We start from the raw sequence: 21,396 nt of genomic DNA, 5'->3' as shown, positions 1-21,396 counted from the left end.
ACTTAATACTGGGATCTTAATGCTGGGTTAGGTTAAAAGTTAATTTTTAATAACTTTTTAAAAGTAAGTTAGCTATTAATTTACTTGTTCTCCATCATCGTGTGTTTAGGTTGCAATGACAAGAGAAAAGTTCCCTGAGAAGATTCCATTTAGATTAACAAGGATGCTGACAAATGCTATGGAGGTAAGAATTCCCTCTGATTTGGAGGGGACTGTTCCTAGTGAAAATGGCACCCATTTCTCAGTTTCTCATGGGTTTTTTTGTTGTGGCTAAACTTTTCCACTCCTTAAGAACCTGAGGTGTTAATATTTAAGCTTGGTTTTCTGTGAGTTAACATTGCCTGTGATATCTGCCGTACATTACAGTGCAAAGCAACTTTTTAGTTAGAAAATAAACTACCCTGAAATTCCTCTAATTTCTTAGGCCTTCCTTAGTTTCCCCATTTCAAACAGCTGTTTCTATCAAGCAGACACAGTCAGTTGCATGGTACTTTATAAAGATCATCCTCATGGAGAAGAGAGCTTCTTAGTTTGTAATTAATGTATGTATTGTTCTATTAATGAACAAAGCATAGACAACTCCAGTTCCAAGCTACTTCCTGCTCCCTAAGTGTTGCAGAGTGAACAAAGCTGTTGATTCACTTCTTTTCCTTCCAAAGGTGACAGGCCTTGATGGGAACTATAGGATCACCTGTCACACAGTGATGGAGGTGCTGCGTGAGCACAAGGACAGTGTCATGGCTGTGCTGGAGGCCTTTGTCTATGATCCCTTGTTGAATTGGAGATTGATGGACAGTAAGTGATTCTGATAAAATACTGACAGCAAGCGAATATGCATACAAGAAATCCAGAAGCCTGAAATCCAGTGTGTTTTCAAACAATCTGATCTAAATGTTAGTTTGCATGTGCTATTGCTGTGTGCACACAGTTTTAGGGATTTTAATACGAAATGACAGCAGTGATCAGGAAATGGAAATTATTTTCAGGTGACATCAAATCTGGAGAAGGAGAAAGGCAACCAAATCTGTATTTTTTGTGGACAAATTTGCTCTGAAACACTGAAACTGCAGTTCATCCTTTCCAACTCCTTGTTTTCTTGCAGCAAATACAAAGGGCAATAAGCGCTCCCGAACAAGAACAGACTCCTACTCAACCAGTCAGTCAGTAGGTGAGTAGAAAAGATGGAAGATGTCACAAATATGCTCTTCAAATTAGCTGATTAGCAGTCTTGCTAATGTTTCCAGAAGAATATTTCAGCTGCTTTTAAGCTTCATATTTATGCTTTTGTTGTTTTCATGTTGTTTTCAATAGAAATGTTGGACAGTGTGGAATTGGGCGAGACATCCCATAAAAAAACTGGAACCACAGTGCCTGAATCCATCCATTCCTTCAGTGAGTTTCATTGTTGTTTCTATACTGATCCAGAAGCTGTTCTTAGATCAGAAAATTTCATCATTATCCAAATGCAATTATATGAGATGGGACAGATAGAGTCTCTTGTCAGCATAAAAATTATCTATGTTCTCAGCTCCCACGAAGAGTTGTATCTGTAGAAAATGCATCTAGGTTTGCTCTCAAAATAGTATTTGGAAAGGGCACATCTAATAGCAGTACAAATGCTTTTTATTGCTCAGATGAAGTGCTTATTCTGTGTCCTGTTTCTCTCTTTTAGTAGGAGATGGTCTGGTGAAGCCAGAAGCCCTAAATAAGAAGGCAATTCAGATCATCAACAGGGTTCGAGATAAGCTCACTGGTGAGTGTTTGGTTTTGTTTATATAAAAGAAACTTAAATTCTAATGGATCAGCACTGTCCTTGGTGTTTGTATTTTGTATTAAACCTTTAATTTAGCATATTCTGATTAAGTGGATGAGGCCATTTTCCTGGTTTTGTCCAAAACCCAAGGACTCTGCTTGCATTTAGATGCAAATAAGTTTGAACTGAAAAGTACAGAGGTGTTTGTAACTACAAAGACTTAATATTTTGCATGTATTAGCTGGTTAGTGAAAGTTGACTTTCTACTGTCCTGGCTTCATGGTTTGCAGTATTTAGTTGCAAAATTTTACACTTTTAAAGTTTATAAGAAACTACTCCCCACCTGGCAGAAAATGTACTTGAAGGGATTAGGACCAGGATTTGTGACTCCTTATGTGGTTTTTTTTCATCCTTCAATTTCAAAGGTCGAGACTTCTCTCATGACGAAACCCTCGATGTACCCACACAAGTAGAACTGCTCATCAAACAAGCAACTTCTCATGAGAACCTGTGCCAGTGCTACATTGGATGGTGAGTTTGTCACTCAGCTAACCTGGAAAAACTCCTCTGGAACAGTCTGAGCAGGGAACTGCTAAAGAGAACCTCACTGGAGCAGTTTATTTGTAGGAGCCATAGCACATTCTGCATCTGATCTGGTAGATTCTGCAATCCCATGGCAATAGACACAGACAGTCTCTAGGAAGTAGACTGCCATAGACAGTCCTCTAGGAAATCTGCTGTTATAAGTAGTGACAAGGATTTTACATTTTAAATGTTTGAAATAAGCTACACTGAAGGATAAAACAGAGATGATTTAGTGTCATTTTGAGAGTTAGATAACTTAGAACTCTGCTTAAGGAAATAAATCTCTTTCCTGCTAATGTTTAAAAGTGATAAAGATCACCTGGCAACTTTGCCTGTGCTCACATGGTGCCTAGTCTGTATGGAATCTCAGTCCTTCTCAGTGTTGTCTTTGTGAAACTACATGCAAGTCAACTTTATTACAATATCTTTATTTTCTTTAGGTGTCCTTTCTGGTAACAGGAGATTCCAGAGTATGCACAGCCTTTTATTCTGGAGGCTTTTTCACTCCAAACTTGCTCTTCTACAAACACGAATGGAACGTTGGACTGAAATACAGCCTTTGTCAAATATTTTTAAATGTAAATGAAAAGAGTTATTGTATATTAAAAGTTGGTGTAAGCCAATGTATAGCTGCTGTCGGGAAAACAAGCTGTCTGAAACAAAACACTTGATTTGGGTTTCCAGGACAGTGAAGACTGATTGTACCACAGATGTCTATGGTTCCACTTTGTCTTTGGGGAACTGGAGATCCATTGAACATAACTATACGGGTTTTCACTCACTTTGCAATGTAACTAAGTAACTTGCAGGTTAATTATTGCCCTGTCATTCCTGTTGATGTGGGTGCAGTGAGCTACATGCGCTTGTGCAGGAGGCTTTGTTTAGGTTTGGGGGGAGCTGCATAACTGGAAAGAGAGATAAGTAGAATTTTACCATTGTTTCCTCCTGTACCTTGTTTTCAAACTTGATTCTTGGCCCAAAATTGGAAATTGTCTATCTGCTCATTACACTAGTTCAGGATTTGTGTTTCTGACTAGATCAGGGTTTTGAGCACATCCGAGATTTGAAAACCTTGCGCCTGAGCAAAGTTGGGGTGCCTCTGTGCAGAGTGATCGGTGGCACATTGGATGCAGGGTACAAATAAACCACTTAGGAGCCTCCTGCAGTGTCTGGGTTAAAAAGCAGTGTCCTAGGGAAAGTTAGGGTTTGGCACAGGAGGCAGATGGGGGAGAACTGGTTGTAACTTGAAATGGAAAATAATGGCTATTAAACATGAGGTTGAAGGTGAAGTTATGATTTATGAATTAAAAATATTAAAAACAATGCACAAAATACAACAGAGTAGCCATGTTTAGATGCCATGTTGTATTTGCATATTTTTGTGCCAATAAATTACATCAAAATGTAAACACTTTGGCTGTGTTCTTGTTCATTCCTAAGTCTTTCTTAGGCAGGGACAGGGAAGCAGATTACATTTTTTTTTTAAGGTTCCTGTTGCCATTGATTTGTCTTTTTGTACATCACTTCAGGTCATTGGCTTTATTTCCCTTCTGACAGCAGCTCAATTAAGTCTGTCAGTTGTATAAACAAACTGTGACTGTGCAACCCCAAAAGATGAGATGTCATCTGTGTGATAAGAACATCAGTTTCCTTGGGCTCAGGGGCACAGCATGGAGTGTTAGATGGGATTCCCTGGGCTTCCCCAGCTGCTTGTGCAAATGCTGCACTGCAAAAATGGGAAATGGGCAGGTGGCAGTCACAAATTTGGGTATTGGCCCTTGCCCCTTTCTGCGCATTGGTGTGGCTATCAAGGACACAATATAAGAAAGATTTTTAAGCCCTTAGAATGTACAAAGAAGGGACACAAAGATGGGAAGAGGAACCACTGACGGTCCTTGGTCTGTTCAGCCTGGAGGAGACTGAGCGGAGACTGATGGCAGTCTGGATCTTCCTCCTGAGGGGAAGAGGATGAGCACACATTGATCTTTGCTCTGTGGTGACAGGGACAGGACCAGGGAAGGGCTGGAGCTGTGTCAGGGGAGTTTTAGGCTGGACATCAGGAAAAGGTGAAAAGGTTCTTTCTCCGGAGGGTGGTGGGGCACTGAACAGGCTCCCCAGGGAATGGGCACTGCCCAAGGCTGCCAGAACTCCAGGAGCATTTGGACAACGTTCTCAGGTGGGATTGTCGGGATGTCCAAGAGTTGATGATCCCTCTGGGTCCCTTCCCTTCTGGTGCTGGGTGTTTATTTGGGAAAAGGCCGAATGTGCCGCACCGCAGCCCGGGCGGCCTTCAGGGCTCCCCTCAGGGCTCCCCTCAGCGCCTTCCTCCCATCCCACACGGGGCTGTCCTGCCCCGTCCTGCCGCTGGGGGCGCGTGCGCTCCCCGCTCTCCTCCGCTCCCCCTTCCGGCCGCCAGCGCTGCGCTCTCGCGACTGCGCCCGATTCTCGCGACAGCGCCGCGCGTCAACATGGCGGCAGCCGGCCGTGAGGGGAGCCCGGCGGGGCAGGCGGGCAGCTCCAGGATGCCCGCGGGCACGGAGGGAAGCAGCACCATGTCGGCCATGCCCGGCTTCGACAGCCCCGACGCCTTCGTCAAGGTGCGGTGGGAGAGGGGCAGGGAGGGCGGGCGGGGCACTACCGCTCCCGGCGTGCCGTGTGCGCTCGGGCCATGCCGGGAGCTGTAGTCCTGTCCCGCGGGGGCCGCGTGGGGATCCCAGCCGGAGCGGGAGGCACCTGTAGGGTGTCCCCAATGGCAGGAGGAGGGTGTGGGCCAGGCCGGCGGCTGCGGGGGCCAGAGGGGTGTATCGGGACCTGTTACCGGCCTGGGTCGGGCCCTGGCCTTGTCAGCCACCGGGGGTTCCTGGAAATGCCGGGGAATGGGGACCCTCGTGAGGGCTTGTCGCGATGAGAATTGTCCCATGCCTTATAAATGGCAGCGTTAGCCCCCGTGTGTTTTACCTGTGCACGATGCTGATGCCGGAGAGGGAATGGCTGCCAGATCACAAATAGGAAGCGTTGCAGGGATTTGGGGTGTTTAGTTAGAGTAATAAAGTAATTATCTGCGTTCCTGCTGCTTTAGAACTGTAGAATACTCTTAGTTGGAAGGCTCCCACAAGGATCTTCCAGGAGTCCAGCTCCTGGCTCTGCACAGACACCTCTACAATCCGACCTTGTGCCTGAGAGGATTTTCCTAAAGCTCTTGGAGCTCTGGCAGCCTTGGGGCCATGACCATTCCCTGGGGAGCCTCTCAGTGCCTGATCACTGGAGGATGATCAGTAGTAGTTCTATAATGAAGTTTTTGGACTTTCATTATTTAAAGCTATCTAAACGTGAAAAGCGGCAATCCTTTTTTTTAAATTTTTTTTAAAGTTTAATAGTAATAAAATGGTTATAAAAATAGTAATACAATTAGAGTAATAATAATTTGGACAATTTGAATTAGGACAATATGAGGCAATAAAGACAAAGAGTTAGGGATGGCCGGGTACCTTTTTCTGGGCAGCATGAGCCCAAAAAAGGACCCACGTTAACAGAGGATTAACCCTTAAAAGCAACAGCCTGTTGCATATTCATACACCTCATCCATGATGCATAAATTCCATTCAAACACAGGATTCTGTCTGGTCATCATCAACTTCTTCCTCTGAATCCTAACAGTGCCTTTGAGGTGGGAAGAAGTTCATTTCTTCTGATAATGGAGCAATACATTCTTTTTCTCTGAAAGATTCAGGTGTCCTGTGGCTGCTATCTTGCTGCGAGTCCTTTCTTTAAAAAAAGTATCTTACATAGCATAATTTCTACTTTAACATTTTGTTATAACCTAAAACTATATTTAACATAGTACTTAAAGGAATTAATCCAGCATTACTTTCTAACACAAGACATATAATATTCATTTGAATATTTGCAAAAAGCCAATCATAAAATACATGCATTTTTCACCCTAAATAACTATGTGAAGTTACTCCTAGTGCAAAACCACACATTAGAACCACGCAGTTCCAACCAACCAGGCAAAGCGCATTTCTATCAAAGAGTATCCTGAGTAAACACAAACAAAACACTGACAAAAAGCTGATAACGTTGTTCTTTCACAGTATGCTCTGGGCACAGTGGTGGCTGCAACAAAGGCATCCAACGGGCTCCCCCAGCCTGGGGACGAGTACGATTTCTACTGCAGCTTCCCTGGGTTCCGCGCCTACTGCAGCACCCAGAGCGACCGCCTGCTCCGCTGGTAAGGGCCCCGCTGCACCTCGGGGCTGCTGCTGGCAGCTGGCAGGCCAAACCAGAGGGCAGCCCCTTCTTTGGCACCTTCAAACATGTTAAAGAGGTGGTTTGTTTCATACATCCAGTTTTAGCTGCTTCTCTAGCACTTGGCAGCTGAAGTGGCAAGCTTAAAGAGGGCATTTCGTTATATTGCCATGAGGAGCTGTGCAGAGAGGAGCACCTGATACTGAACACATTAGTCTGTCCATTTTAAAAGTCGTGTTTGTGAGAACCTAATTCTAACACTTTAATACTGTATAGTTGCTTTTTCTTTTACTGCTCATGTGATGATATCTATAATTTGATTTCTTTTCATGTGATGATATCTATAATTTGACTTCTTTAAAGCGTAGAAACTGTAAGAGTAGACACTATAGAGTGTAGAACTGTAAAGCGTAGAAACTGTAATTTGAGTTCTTTAAAGTGTAAGAAACTGTAAGAGAACTGGATGTTTTAATGTTTAGATAGCCTGCATTCAGATTGCTGACAGCTTTTCTGTTCTCTTGCAAGCATGAGCCAGGTGATGCAGTACCACGGCTGCCGGAGCCTCATGCAAGATTCCAGCAAAGTGACAGGGCTGGAAGATAAATTTGATATGCTGGTTGACTCCAATGATGTCATTCTTGAAAGAGTGGTAAGCAAATTATTTCTGGATGTGGTTCTTAAAAAGTGTTCTGTTGCCACAAGTTTTCTTTTTTTTTTTGTTGCAAGAACTTCAGTGGCACAGTTTCCACAATTAGCCACTATTTCCTCAATTTTATATATTCCCTTTTTATTTTAAAAACCCCAAGTGTATTCCCTTTTTATTTTAAAAACCCTTCCAAATGCCAGGCCAGAGATCACAGCAGCTAAGGTAGGAGAGCCAAGGGGTGGGAAGGTAATATGGGGTGTGTGAGGAAACTAAATGCAGTTTGACATAAAATCCTCACAGCCTGAGAACATGTCTGTATATTTGAGAGTGCTTCTCTGAGCAAACTCTTCCCCCTGATCTTCAACATACTCCTCCCATGTTTGTCTGTCTTGCGTTGCACAGAATTTGGGGGAGATGGCTATGGAGATACCTGCCTACATGATTTTCTTTACTCAGTCTGACTAGAGTGTCTAAGTGTGGTGATTTAACAGGTGCTTCACATTGTTTTTCTGGATTTTAGAGTATTTTATTGGATGAAGCATCAGGAGTGAATAGAAACCAGCAGTCAGTCCTGCCAGCTGGGTTACAGCCCCCACAGATGATTGTTTCCAGCTGGAACCGTAAGGTGAGGCCCCCATGCTCAGTTTGGCTGTGTTAGCTCAGCTGTTCTCCCAGCTGTTCTCCCAGCTGTTCTACCAGTTCTCCAGTGGAGTTGAGTAGTTAAATGTTCCCTCATGTTTTTTCACACATTCTAAGTACCTCTCTCCTTTTCTCTTTTTCCTATTCATTCAAAGTTGGTTCTGAAATCTTTATGCTTTCAATTGCCATTCCAGTTTCACATGCTCAACAGCCTTACCTGTGCCTATGAATTTAGGATCTTGAGTCCCAACTTTTTTTCCTTACTAAAAAAAAGTTACTCAGTTTGAAATGCGGGATATAACTCCTCTGAATTGTTTTCCTCCTCTGAGGAAAACAATGTCTAGTAAATCATATTGGTTTTACCTCTGTTTTTTTTTTTTTTTTTAATAGGCAGGAGAATACCACAAAAGATCTCAGTCTGAAACATTCCGACTGCTTCATGCCAAGAATATTTCTCGACCGCAGCTGAAGTTTCGTGAAAAGATTGACAATTCCAACACTCCCTTTGTACCTAAAATTTATATCAAACCAAATGCTTTGAAGCCTTTGCCTGAAGGTAAGGGGTTTATTTTTGGGGGAGTAATTTGTTGCAAGTATTTGACACAAACCTGCCCTCACAGTCTAGAGGAGAAATCACAGACTATAAAAACAAGTAGCAAGAGATGTTGAACATTTGGGTGTAGTGATCTTGGTGACACTGTTGTTTCCATATCTGTCATGACAGGGTAGATCAGCAAACAGCATCTTCTTGCTGGTATACAGCAAATAATCTGTTCCAAACAGATAATCTGCTGCTGCTTTTTACCACCTTGAACATGCATGAAAGTCACTTTTGCATGAGAAGTCTTGATTAGACTAGTTGGCTCTACAGATATTCTTTCAGATGGATGAGCTGCAGTATGTATATGAGGACATCTACCTTTGGTTCTGGTGCTTTATCAAAGCTGTCAGGAATACATTCTGCTGCTGCCAGTTCATCTGTATTCTGCACTGCTGCAGTTGTACTTTCAGTAACCAGGAATGATTGAAAAATTTTACTGAAGATTTTTCAATTTCTATCCAAGCTTTTAAGCCAAAACCACCTCGTGTCTTCCTAAAAACAGCCAAGTAACTGAGTTGTTATTTCAGGTACAAAATGACAGCAAAAGCAGCAGCACTAAAATTAAGGTTTTTGATACTTTGTAAACTCTTGTGGTGGGTGGAGGGGGAGATAGTAGTAGGCTGAGAACATGTTGTGTGGGGGACCTAGTCCAGTTATTCCATATTGGTTGTTCAGCCCTCACAAAAAGTGGACGGCAGAGAAAGGAGCGCCCTGAGGACTTGGATGTGCCAGCTGCTTTGGCAGACTTCATACATCAGCAGAGGACGCAGAAAACTGAGCAAGACATGTAAGAAACTAACCTGCCAGCAAGGTGCTTGGAGTCCCCTGGGTGAACCTGTGTGCTCAGATTGTGCTGATGCTCATCATGTATAACAGTTCTGCATGTGTTTGTGGCCACACTACATTGTATGTGATTTGCTTTAGACCTCTGCAGTTACATTAATCTGCTTTAAAAGAGACAGAATAGGGAAACAGCCATAGCTCTCAAAGCCTCTGTGCTCTGTCCTCATAAAGAGGACTGGAATTTAGTCTCTGTGTGTCTCTTCCTAATTTCCACAGGTTTGCTCACCCTTACCAGTATGAACTGGAGCATTTTTCTCCACCAGATGAAGTTCTCAAGAAACCTGAACTCCAGGTTGGTGCCCACTTTAATTTTAAACTACAGATATAGTACATTTAAAGCCATACTTGACAAATTTCATGTTTGAGGGTGGAGGTTGGGATTGGGAGTTGACAGTGAATGTGCCATGCCTAATTCATTTGCTCTGCCAGATGTACAGGCCCATTGAGGAAACACCCTGTCATTTTATCACCACACTGGATGAGCTGGTAGAACTAAATGAAAAGCTTATGACTTGTAAAGAATTTGCCTTGGACTTAGAGGTAATCCAGTTGCATTTTATATTTAGAAGTTACACATGTACTTTTAGGAGCTAGGAGACCATTATATTCTTCTCATGGTGGGGTGGGGGGTGGTTTTCTCCTGGGTTTTGTACTCCCTGATATGAAAAGACAGTTCCTGACATAATATCTGTCTGAAATTATCTATAAGGTTGAATTAAACTGTGTCAGTATTAGAAGTTTTCCAATGGCAGGGCTGCCTGTGCACTTCTTAGTGAATTTGATCTTCTTTCAATTAATCCTTGTTTTTTTAATGTCATCATAGTCACTGCAAAGAGAAAGTTTGTTCATCCAGCGTCTTTTTTTCTCAAAGAGGTCTTGTTGCTCTTTCTTCCCTCATTTAGAATGCCATTTTATTTTATAGTATTTATTTATTTTATAGTATTGTTTCTGTAATGAATCCCAGCTTCCATCTCTCTTCCCTGTTACCAGCACCACTCCTACAGAACCTTCCTTGGCTTGACGTGTCTGATGCAGATTTCCACCCGAACAGAAGATTTCATCATTGATACACTGGAACTGCGCAGTGACATGAGCATCCTCAATGAGACCTTCACAGACCCTGCAATTGTGAAGGTCAGCTGCAAGATTCACCAGATTTTTTTAAAAAAATATTATTATTATTGTTTTAGTTTAAGCTTTCTTACAGTTAAAATCACACTGTGTGCTCGGTTTTGATCACTCGATTTAAACTTTCTTATAATTAAAACTACACTGTATGCTCGGTCTTGATCACTTGATTCTGCTTTCACTATAATTTGTTCAGGAGCCTGTTTCCTTGATGTTAGTAGTGAATTGCTTGCCAAATGTACTTATTTAGTAGTTCTATACTTAACAATAAAAAACAGAGAAAAAAAATCTAGACACACAAGTGAAAGCACAGCACTACCAGCCTGAAGTAGAAATGTTCTTCATATCATCCCCAAATTTTTATGCTTTTCAAGGTCCTTCATGGTGCTGATTCAGATGTGGAATGGCTGCAAAGAGACTTTGGTCTGTACTTGGTGAATGTGTTTGATACTCACCAAGCTGCTCGTCTCCTCAATCTTGGCAGACATTCTTTGGATCACTTGCTGAAGCTGTATTGCAATGTAGATGCTGACAAGAAATACCAGCTGGCTGACTGGAGAATACGGTAAAAACTGACCCTCAGATGGGCTGGAGCTGCAAGGTAGCACTTCTCCTTGTTTGCATTGCTAGAGCTTCTTCTTGCTGGAAAAATTATGGGTTAGTCTCAAATTGAATGAGCACAGCATTTACCTGGCTGTGCCCAAAGTTTTTGAATATTACATTTTCCCACTTTTTTTAAATTAAATTAGGTCTTTTTGGAAAGATCTTCAAAGATGAAGTAATGAAAATCTGGAAGCCCACTTCTTAGGAACAGTTCTTAATCACTACAGTGTTACAGAGACAGTATTTGCTCCTCTAGTGCCCCCACAAAAACATTTAATCACCTGTGCAAGGCAGAGCAGATGGTGTTGGAGCAGTGATCTTGACTATGCAGGTGCACCCTGCACACCTCAGAGATCTCAAGTCTACTTCTGCAGGCTCTGCAGAGAGAAGAGAGCTATGACAAATACCATAGCAAGCAGTTGTGCCACATGATTTAGCTACACATCAATCCTGCTCTCCAGCACACAAACAAGGATGTGAACTGGACAGTGCACAGCATTTTACTGCTGGTCCCTAACCAATCCTGCAGTACCAAAACAGATTTTCCATGTTAGCTCTTGGCATGTTTCATATGCATTTTACCCTAATATGCCTTTTAAGAGAAAACTAACAGTTTCTTTAAGAGAAAAGTAACAGTTTTAAGAGAAAAGTAACAGTTTGGCAGGACAGCTGAAATATGTTGGTGTAATTCTGGCTCTTTTTGTAGCCCTTTGCCAGAAGAAATGATCCGGTATGCCCGTGAGGACACTCACTACCTGCTCTACATCTATGATAAAGTGAGGGAGCTGCTGTGGGAGAGAGGGAAGGAGCAGCCCACACAGCTGCAGGTTGTGTGGCAGCGCAGCAGGGACATCTGCCTAAAGGTAAGGCTTCACCTGCTTTGATTACCTGCACCTATTCTATGTCTTTTTGTGTGTCTGAAAACATCTGCATGTACTCTCAGTCATGTGCAGTCACTTTCACCAGTTATGGTCCTTGGACTCAGATGCCTTCCTGCTCTTTTTTGAATGTTAGTATTCCTTGGCCTCACAATGCATTCGGGTGTGTCTTTTCTAAGAGATTTGTTACACTTCTGGTTCTGCTGGATGTTCCTAGAAGTTCAAAGCCTCATGGAGCTGCATTCATAGACAACTATATGGTGCCTGTGGAAAACACTTTGTGTGATGTAGTAAAGCTTGATGATAGTAAAGCTGCTCCTGATTTTGATGAGGGTGGATTTCCCCTGACAATGAATGAGATGTGTGTTTTTCAGGAATAGGCTCCTACCAATAGTTTAGGATAAAAAGCTCAAAGACACATTGTACCTGAGTGAATTTAGTAAAGACACATTGTACCTGAGTGAATTTAGTCCCCTGATGTCCGTGTGAGATTCTATGTCTGAGAGAGGCAAAACAGAAAGCTCACAAGTGCTTCTTTTTTTCCTATCCAGAAATACATCAAGCCCCTCTTTACAGATGAATCCTACCTTGATCTCTACAGGAGGCAGAAAAAGCACCTTGATACCCAACAGCTGGCAGCATTCAGGCTGCTGTTTGCATGGAGAGACAAGATAGCCCGGCAAGAGGATGAGAGCACAGGGTAGGAAGTCTTTTGTTATGAACACTGACTTAATGCTTTAGTAAATATCTTGGATTATGCCCCTTCCACCCCTGAGATGGGACAACTTTGTTACCTCTGGAAATTACTGTACTACATCAGGCTGCTTGTTACACAGAAGTTCTGTTATGTTTCTTTTCTTTTTAAATTATTTCTTCATGTCAGACCTTGTAATGGGGGCAGAGTTGTGGACTTTGAAGGTGTTTTTAATTGTTTTTAACATTCTGTTACATTCATACCACCTCTTTGTGTTGTAGGTATGTGCTACCAAACCATATGCTGTTGAAGATTGCAGAGGAGCTGCCCAAGTAAGTTTTGTTCACACTGAAGGAGTTTTACTTGATCTTAATATCCAGCAAGTCACTTCCAAGTGTGTAATTATTTCTGCAGTTGATCCCTTCCTTCCAGCTTTTCTCTATAGCTGTTCAGTGTGGAAGAGAAATAAATAGCAGTACTCCTTCAGAAGGCTTCAGATGTCTGGGATACATCACTTGGATTGTATTGCACTAATAAACCACATTCCTTTGCATTGCTCTGTGTTACACATTCCCTCTGAGATTCCTTCACTTTTACAGAGCAAGAGAGGGGTGAGTGCCCCCAATTTGGATTTTTATTGCAGTTCCTAAAGAATGGGGATGGCAAGGGACAGATCCCTTAAAACACCCAATTTATACAATATTTTCCTCAAACATTTGGCACTCATCACCTAACAACCATACTTGAGAATAAAAACAAAATACATCTTTAAAGGCAGGTCTGCTGCCTGGCTCAGCTTTCATAGGTGAATACTGAATGAAATGATGAGGAGGAGAGCTGACTTGATGGCTTCTCCTCATCTGCACAAACCTGGTGCAGAATTTCATCACAGAGATTAATCTGCCTTGTCTTGCTCTGTCACAGTCAGGATAGTGGTTATATCCTTTGAATGCAAATGCCAACATACCAGCCATGAATACAGCACACTGAATTTTCCTCCTCTCTCTGCAGAGAATGCCAGGGTATCATTGCTTGCTGTAACCCTGTCCCACCCCTTGTTCGGCAGCAGGTTAATGAATTGCATCTGCTCATTCAGCAGGCTCGAGAGATGCCTCTTCTCAAGGTAGGAGTAGCTTGTACCACACAGGAAACTAATCACTGGCATCCCTAAGCCAGGCCTGGAGCTGAATGGTGACCTGTGATGATGTGTATGCTGAAATTTGCTTTTTGAACACTGAATTTTGTAGTAGAACAGAAAGATGTGTTGGAACTTCTTGCCTGTCTGCTGTGTAGTGGCTTACACACAGTGTAGTTTCCTGGAAAAGTGGAGCAGTAAATGAACAGACACTCCTTGAACAGAATGTGGTTTGTCATATACTGTACATCACATTTGCCTGTGTGAGGAAGAACTGCACCTTGTGGAATTTGCTGGCCATGTAAATGGACTCATAAATATTTTACAGCTATGGTGAGGCAAAAGAACCAACCTAGGTGTAAGAAATTAATTAGTTAAAATATATCAGCAGATGCTAGGCAAAAGAACCAGCTTAGGTGTAAGAAATTAATTAGTTAAAATATATCAGGAGCATGTTGATATTAATACAGCTTTCATCCATAGTAAAAAAAAACATGTGAGCAAGAATGTGCCCTCTCTGTGTGAGGTGTTTGAATGTATAGCCAAGTGCAAATACTGCAGGACAAGAAGAAAGTAATTTTATTATCCTGCTAGCTTGTAATAAATGTGATGAAAACATTGATAAGGTGGCCAGTCTAGAAGAAACAGGGCTTTTAAGTGACTGACCTTTCTCTCCCATTCTAGTCTGAGATGACTTCAGCAGTCAGGAAGAGAGCACCTCTGCCCAACCCTGAGGTATTGTTTGCATTGTATTTTTACTTTGTGTCTTAAGCCTTAAACTTGGAAACAAATGTATCCAAATTCTACCTGCTAGTAAATTGCTTCTCTCATCCATTTTACAAGTTTCTCTGCTTTAGCTAAATGGTACTTATCTGTGCCAGATTCATAATATTACCAGTTGTTAACTGTTATTTTACAAACCACCATAAAGCAGCACTTAAGGTTTCATCAGCAAACACTCTGGCTGCTGGACAGTTTCATGTATGTTGAATATTTTGACTGAGCTGTAAGAGAGGTTTCAGATGAGTTTCTAAGGCTGACTCCTCTCTTGTCATGTACATGAAGTGCAGCATCTCATTAACTCATGGGTGTTTGCACAGGTAGCCTTTTGATGCCAGATGAGCTACACTAAGAATATTCCATCTCTGAATTTCATCCCTTTTTTTTTTTTGAATTTTCATTAAAGTGTCTCTGCAGTATGTGAAAATAATAGATCATAGTGTATCAATGGTGTTTATAATTTGAATCTCTCTGCAGAAGCTGGAGAATGCCCTCTTTGGACCACATGACAGCTCACGGATTCCTATGGAAGATTTTCAGAATAACTCTGCCTTAGGTAATTTAGAGTTAACCTAAAAGCTGTGCTAATAATGCAGTGATGGAGCTTTGACATGGGGAAAATAAGCAATCCTGAAAAAACTTTCAGGGAAACCTCATGACACAAAATAGCAGTAAAATACACAAGACTCTAATAAAAATTTTGTCTCCTTTTCATGCAGACCCTGCACTGGTTTTGGAAGATGTTTGTCTCTTTTCAGACAGTGAGAGGACAAAGGATATTCAAGATAATCAGCCAGAATCAACATGTCTTGTTGCTACTACCACTGTCAGCATATTCAGTGTAAGCAATATGTTTGTGACAGTGTCAGTATTGAAATACTAAAAAACAGATTTAATAACCTGATAAAACTGTGTGGAAGTGTTGAAAGAAATAAGATGGAGATGCATGGCAATGGTGCTGACTTTTGACAGGCATCAGGCCTAACCAAAACAAATGGGTTAGGAAGCCAGCAAGGTTCCTCCATGTCTCTGGAGGGTCACTGCTCTCAGTAGAATTTCAGAGTGAGAAGCAACGTGGCATGAAGTGGCAGTAGCCAAACAAAAAGAATATTTGTGTTAATATTTCTTCCTTTTTTTCTTTTCTTTTAAGGAATGTGATGAAAACGAAGGAAATAAGAAGACTTTGACCACTGCACAGCGGAAAGCTCAGCTAATAATGGAGTCCTTTGAAAATCCATTTAAAATGGTAAAAGCTCCTGATAGTGGGATTCAGATTACCCAGTGCAGAGGGTGCCCTGAGCTTGGTTTTCAGCCATATCAGAAGGGCTTGATAGAGCATCAGCTGCTGCTCTCTGACAGGAATCCAGGGATTGTCCCTGCAGAGACACATGTGTGGGATTGTTTTCAAAACACATTAAAATACCTCTTGGATACAAGTCTTTCTACATAGTAAACAGACCATTCACTGTGGTTTTAAATCTAGTTTTAGATTTTTCAGGTTTTTCATCTGTCCTTTATAGCTAGGATTAGTAAGCTGATTCTACTCTTGTAATGAATCAGAAGAACAATAGAATGCTATTACACATTTGGAGTGGTAGATTACCAGAAAATAATACCAAAATTTTTACTGGTGTGCAGTTGCTGGTTGGTCTGTTGGGGGTGTTGTGGTTTTGTGGGGAGGGGTTTTTAGTTATTTTTTTCTTTAGTATTTCTCTTGGTAGCTGTGGTGACTTCTTTTTTTCCACAAGGTGTTCTATCTGTAGAATATTTCTTCAAATGAACTCACTGATTTACAACAAGTAGCATTTTAGCAATGAGCTAAATGTCACATGCTGTTTAAAGCAATTTTTTTTTCCTCTCCACAGTATCTACCTCCAGAGGAGAATTCTGCCTATGTCTCACAATCTGCAAAGTTTGACCCATCATCAAAGATTTATGAAGTAAGACTGGTGCTAAAATTTCCTGCCAAGTAGTACAAAAGAAACAAATAAGTAGTTTATTTTCCATTGGGACCCTCAACAATATAGATTTTTTTTTTTTTGTCCTTGGATGCTTCTTGAGAAACTTAACATATTTCTGTGACATTTGTATCCTCAAAGAACCAGGGATTGGAGACATTGTGCTGTATAGTCCCTGTCTGTCAAAGCTGAAAACTCTACAGAAAATATGTGCATTTGTTTTTGAGGCTTGTTTGTAGCTTTGAACTTTTAAAGCATTTGGTTTTACTTCACATGGTATAGCAGATCTTAATCTCTTTTACAGTTGAATTTGATCGTTTGTACTCAAAATGAGCACCAGTGTTAGCAAGTTTATAAACAATTCCTTGCCATGAAACCTTAAAGAAAGTGTTTCCAGGTAATATTTTTTCATTGCAGATCAGCAATCGATGGAAGTTGGTGAGTCAGGCACCAGGACAGAAGAAGCCCAAGAATGAAACCAATAAGAAAGCAGCCCAGCAGCCAGGTACAGCCACTCTTCCCTTCCTTGGTGTGTTTGGAGACTTGATACAAAACTGCTTTGCTTGCTTTTTCTAAGCCCCTGGCTAACTTACTCCTGCTTTTTACAGTAATGCTTCTTTGTCTCCATAGCTGCCCCTGCCCAGACACAAAAGTTGAATAAAAAGCCAGCACAGAATGTTGTATCTGTTCGCCAGCAAGCCATGGTATGTCTTAGAATTCCTCCTCCAGCCATTGCTCATCTTGACTCTTATAATTCAGAATGAAACTCTGAGCCCTGTAACTGAAATACCTGAATATTTATAAATATCAATATAATTGATAGTAGCCTTTGTGTGGTGCTGCCCTGGATGTAACAACAGGCTCCTGCTAATTGTGCTGTGCACATGATCCCATCCCTCCAGGTGTGCACAGGGGATGTTTTCCACTGCTCCTCACTTCCTTTAAGGCTCTTCAGTTGTTCTGCATAGGTTCCCCCAAATATGCCAGTGGGGCCACAGCAGATCTCAGCTTCCCATATCCCGTGAAATGACAATTTAGCTTTTTATAGAACTCTCTACTGTGAGGTACAAAAACAATGAAATAGCAGTTTAGGCCCCAGGAAGAGCACAGACATTTCTCCCCAAGCTATTATTGCCAAAGGCAAGAGCAGTCACTGAAGCCTGGCTCCTTGGGGCAGTTAATTTGCCCAATGAGATGTTTCACTCTCCTTTCTTCAACTTACCCTTTTTTCTATTTTGTGGGTTGCTTCCATAGCAGGAACAAGCTAATAGGAAGAAGGAGAGAGACACAAGTGAAATAGGAGCAGAAACAGGAGCAGAGCTGCCAATGCAGGAAAAGAAACGGCAGAAAAAATCCCATCAGCCAGAGGAGCTGGAAGCACTAAGGCAGTTCACCCCCTTTGATTACAGCAATTCCAGCTTCAAGGTGTTTGCAGGTAAGATCTGATCCCTTCTAGAGTGCTGCACACTGGAAAATGTTACCAGCTGAGACTTGAGAGGGCTGTGTGAGTGTGGGTGCCAGTGCAGTACAGACTGTCACAATGTACTTACCTTATAGTGGGGAAATAGTTCCAAAAATTGACTTGAGGAATGTGCACTTTAGTATTCCTCTTGTATTTGGAAACAATATCCTGAAATAATTGGCCAAGTGGGTTGTGGATTTGGATTTTGTTTCTTTTCTTTTATCTGTTTAATTGGAGCCAGGGGCTAAGAGGCAAAGGAGATTTGACTCCTTTGTGAAAAAGGAACTATTCAAAAACATCTCCTGCCCTTAAAAGATTGTTCTGCATTTTACTGTGTGGGAGGCTGTAGTGAAACCTCCATATTATCAGAGGAACACTGTGGGGAATGCATTGTTCTTTATAGAAAATTTTAATAACAGCTTCTCCCCTCTCTCTCTTAGGAGGCAGCAAATCAAAACAGTCACCACAGTTTGATCCTGCCAAGCAAGCTCACACAGGCAAGGTATGGACCTGTCATGAAAAGGGGAACAGAAATGTGGGTGACTGTATGTACCCAGCCAGGGGCTCTCTGGGAGGGCAGATGATATTTTGTGCATCTGCAGAATGTTCCCTAACAGCTGCTGAAATGCAGCTTCCAATCCCAAGTTCATTATTCATTATTTCTTCCCATTCAGGAGGAGCTTCCTTGGAGTCCCTCAGATTCTCTTGTTGTTTCCCACCTATCCATACATTGCTCACACCTATGCCTCTATACATCACAAGCATGAGATTTGGACCACAGCAAACCACCACAAATTCCAGTTCCACATTAAATCCTCAAAAATCACAGGCATTCCAGTGGTTCCAGGGCATGTCAGTTTTGCATGCTGCTTATGTACCCCTCCAAGTACTGCTGTTAGAAACAGTCTCAAAGAGTTTTTACTTAAGTTATTGCTAATTGAGATTGAAAAGAAGAAAAAACCCATAAACAATCAAACCATGGCTTGCTGATGAACAGACACAATTTTTTGTGCTGCCTTTTTATGCATATTTAGGGAAGTCTGTGACCAGCACAGGGAAGTCAGTGAGCAGAGTTCTGTGAAATTGAAAAGATCTGGCAGCACATGGAATATACTTGGGAGGAACCTCACTGTGGTGGTGTTTTATTTGTTTGTTTGTTTGTTTCTGTGTGCAGAAATTTGCTGGAACTAACAAGCTTCAACAGTCTGGAAACCGGAGCATGTCCTACCTGGTGGGGAAAGCTGAAAGGTGGGGTTTTATCCTGTCCTCATCCAGCTGGAGTGTTTGCACACCCCTGCCCCAGAACCTCAGCTATTGTCCTCTACTGCTGTGGGAACTTTAGCATATGTTCAGTGGAAGAGGTTGTATCACACCCTGACATCAGTTTAAAGAACAAAAAAAGGAAAAAAAACCCCAACAATTTAGGATTAATGCAAGACAATTAATGCACAAATTTAGATTAATGCAATGACTGGGTGGAAGGTTTGAAATGCTGAGGTAAAAGTTGGTGTTAGAGGGTGTGGGAGTTGCTTGCTTTGATCAGATAGGTGGAAGTGGAGAACATCTGCCTAGCTTGGGAGGAATAAGAGTTCTGCCAAATATGAACATTCTTATTGTGGATAGATACTTAGTGTTTAGCTTGCAGGGCTTGATTATTGTTTGTTACTTTGTCATAAGAGAGCAACACCACGTAAGGGCAGCACTGGAGGGAGAAGGGTACTCTGTGCCTCTGGGCCGTCTCGTGATAGAATCATTGTAACATGGTTGGTTTTCAATCTTGAGTAAATTTACTGCAATAATTAAAGTGGTTTTTAAACTCTTTTGCAGGGGTTCGACACACCACTGGCCAAAGAGATAATCTTTGTTACAGAACCTGTGGGAGTTGCTGCTGAATGAAACAGTAATTAGAAGTGTTACCACCATGAGGAAGCAAATGCCAGTCATTGATCACTTTTTGTACAGGAAAGTTTTTAAAACCATTAAAATTCTTTTTTTTTCCAAAAGGAAAAACATCTGTATTGATGTCACTTTTGTTATATTCACATTGTTGGTTTTTTTTTTTTTTTTTCTAATTATACTCGCAGTGTTGCTTTGTTTATAATTTTGAAAGTTTATCCTGTGTCCTCTAACACAAACTTGTCACTTCTTGGAGCTCAAACCCAGCAGTTCAGAGAAGGAAATGAGGCCAGAGTGTCTTTCATGATAGACCTTGCTTACAAATTGAACTGCACAGCTCATCTCTTACAATACAAGGTAATACAGAAAAAAAGAAGCTAATACAGAAAAAGAGAGTGTTTACCTCACAGTGTTGGTGTATTTTAATGGAAAGATTGTATTTGTACTACTTTTTGTAAAAGGAGTATCAGAAACAGTATCATCAGTATTGGATGGGTCAGTGACAGTTTATTCTGATGAAGACCTCTGACATTTTAACAGGACTTTGTAAAACAAAGACTATGAGGAGACTTGAGATTTAATTTGTTTTCAATCTTTTTCCCTGTTTCTGGGAAATAAGAAGTGGAAGGAACATAGGAGGGGTTTTTCTCCTTAGGTATCTTAGTGTGAACAGTGCTGACCAAGCATTGTAATGGTAGAACAGTCTCTTTCTTATAAAATCTGCTTGCATGGCTGAATATTGGAGAATGTTTTTGTAAAGGGGCAGTCAAACAGCAATTGTCTCCAAGTGGATTTGCAGGGGCTGCCAATTCCTTCCTTGTCAGCTTTACCAGTTCTTGTTATTTCTTTAACTTGAAGAAATTGCAAAAGCCCTATCAGTCCAGGGAATATTAAAATCTGTGGTTTAAATCCTCTACTTTAAATTCCAAGGAAAGTGACATTTCAAGGATGATCCTAATTTTAGTCTTTTTCTGTTTTCCCTTTATGAATTGCAAAACGTTTTTAAAATGTCTTTAATGGAAGTGACTGGCAACTACATGCATGCTTTATTCACTTGGTTGTGCCTGTGCAGTTGTAGCACTGGAGTCCTCTACTGTGAGGTTGTTTTACTCTTGTGCAGCAGCTGTTGGAGGTATTTGTGTAACCTGGTTGGAGAACTACTCTCAGTAGAACCTTGGTGCATTTCTCTGCACCTCACAGAACACACCACATTCTGTAAGCCCCTCACCTGGACCCACCAGCACTAGAACTGAACCTGCTTTTGCAATATCCACAGAATCATTGATGGGTGAAGTTGGTAGGCACCACAGCAAATCATCTGCTCCAAGCTCCCTGCCCAAGCAGGGTCATCTTGGAGCACATGGCGCAGGATTGTGCCCAGATGGAATATGTGCAGTGGAACAGTCTGCACGCCCTCTACGGGCAATCCATTCCTGTCCTTGGTCACCCACGTAGGAAAGTTCTTCCTAATGTTCAGCTGGGACTTCATGTGCATCAGTTTCTGCCTGTTGCCTTGTGTCCCAGCACCACTAAGCAGAGCATTA

General features: G+C 41.7%; 2 protein-coding genes across 4 annotated transcripts in view; both read left to right on the top strand.

Moving 5' to 3' along the window:
• MTOR (mechanistic target of rapamycin kinase) overlaps positions 1 to 3,747 on the top strand; it is a 71,606-nt gene extending 67,859 nt beyond the window's left edge. For all 3 annotated transcript variants that reach the window (XM_058039254.1, XM_058039253.1, XM_058039255.1), the window contains 7 exons: positions 110 to 184; positions 660 to 795; positions 1,103 to 1,168; positions 1,312 to 1,392; positions 1,673 to 1,753; positions 2,179 to 2,284; positions 2,779 to 3,747. In XM_058039254.1, coding sequence (XP_057895237.1) covers positions 110 to 184; positions 660 to 795; positions 1,103 to 1,168; positions 1,312 to 1,392; positions 1,673 to 1,753; positions 2,179 to 2,284; positions 2,779 to 2,794 — 561 coding nt within the window. In that variant the 3' untranslated portion in view covers positions 2,795 to 3,747. The remainder of the gene's footprint in view (positions 1 to 109; positions 185 to 659; positions 796 to 1,102; positions 1,169 to 1,311; positions 1,393 to 1,672; positions 1,754 to 2,178; positions 2,285 to 2,778) is intronic.
• A 1,038-nt stretch (positions 3,748 to 4,785) lies between these two features.
• EXOSC10 (exosome component 10) lies at positions 4,786 to 20,666 on the top strand. The gene is made up of 25 exons (XM_058039309.1): positions 4,786 to 4,935; positions 6,436 to 6,572; positions 7,115 to 7,238; positions 7,756 to 7,860; positions 8,265 to 8,430; positions 9,151 to 9,262; positions 9,535 to 9,610; positions 9,748 to 9,858; positions 10,309 to 10,452; positions 10,821 to 11,011; positions 11,756 to 11,912; positions 12,479 to 12,627; positions 12,903 to 12,953; positions 13,633 to 13,744; positions 14,441 to 14,491; positions 15,014 to 15,092; positions 15,256 to 15,377; positions 15,687 to 15,782; positions 16,402 to 16,476; positions 16,912 to 16,999; positions 17,125 to 17,198; positions 17,749 to 17,929; positions 18,397 to 18,458; positions 19,131 to 19,204; positions 19,784 to 20,666. Exons 1-25 carry the CDS (start codon positions 4,807 to 4,809, stop codon positions 19,812 to 19,814), a joined length of 2,697 nt encoding a protein of 898 aa, XP_057895292.1. The 5' UTR covers positions 4,786 to 4,806; the 3' UTR covers positions 19,815 to 20,666.
• The last annotated feature ends 730 nt before the right edge of the window (positions 20,667 to 21,396 follow it).

The sequence above is a fragment of the Melospiza georgiana genome, chromosome 22 (genome assembly GCF_028018845.1).
Source record: "Melospiza georgiana isolate bMelGeo1 chromosome 22, bMelGeo1.pri, whole genome shotgun sequence".
Lineage (NCBI taxonomy): Eukaryota > Metazoa > Chordata > Aves > Passeriformes > Passerellidae > Melospiza > Melospiza georgiana.
The sequence above is the reverse complement of the archived record's forward strand: the minus strand, read 5'-3'. Positions and strand labels throughout refer to the sequence as shown.

What these genes read in the sequence shown, in the direction of transcription:
- EXOSC10 (XM_058039309.1), top strand. Translation starts at nt 4,807, where the DNA reads ATGGCGGCAGCCGGCCGTGAGGGGAGCCCGGCGGGGCAGGCGGGCAGC. An exon ending in GCAGGGACATCTGCCTAAAG is followed by an intron (nt 11,913 to 12,478) that starts GTAAGGCTTCAC and finishes TTTCCTATCCAG; the next exon opens with AAATACATCAAGCCCCTCTT. An exon ending in CCACTGTCAGCATATTCAGT is followed by an intron (nt 15,378 to 15,686) that starts GTAAGCAATATG and finishes TTTTCTTTTAAG; the next exon opens with GAATGTGATGAAAACGAAGG.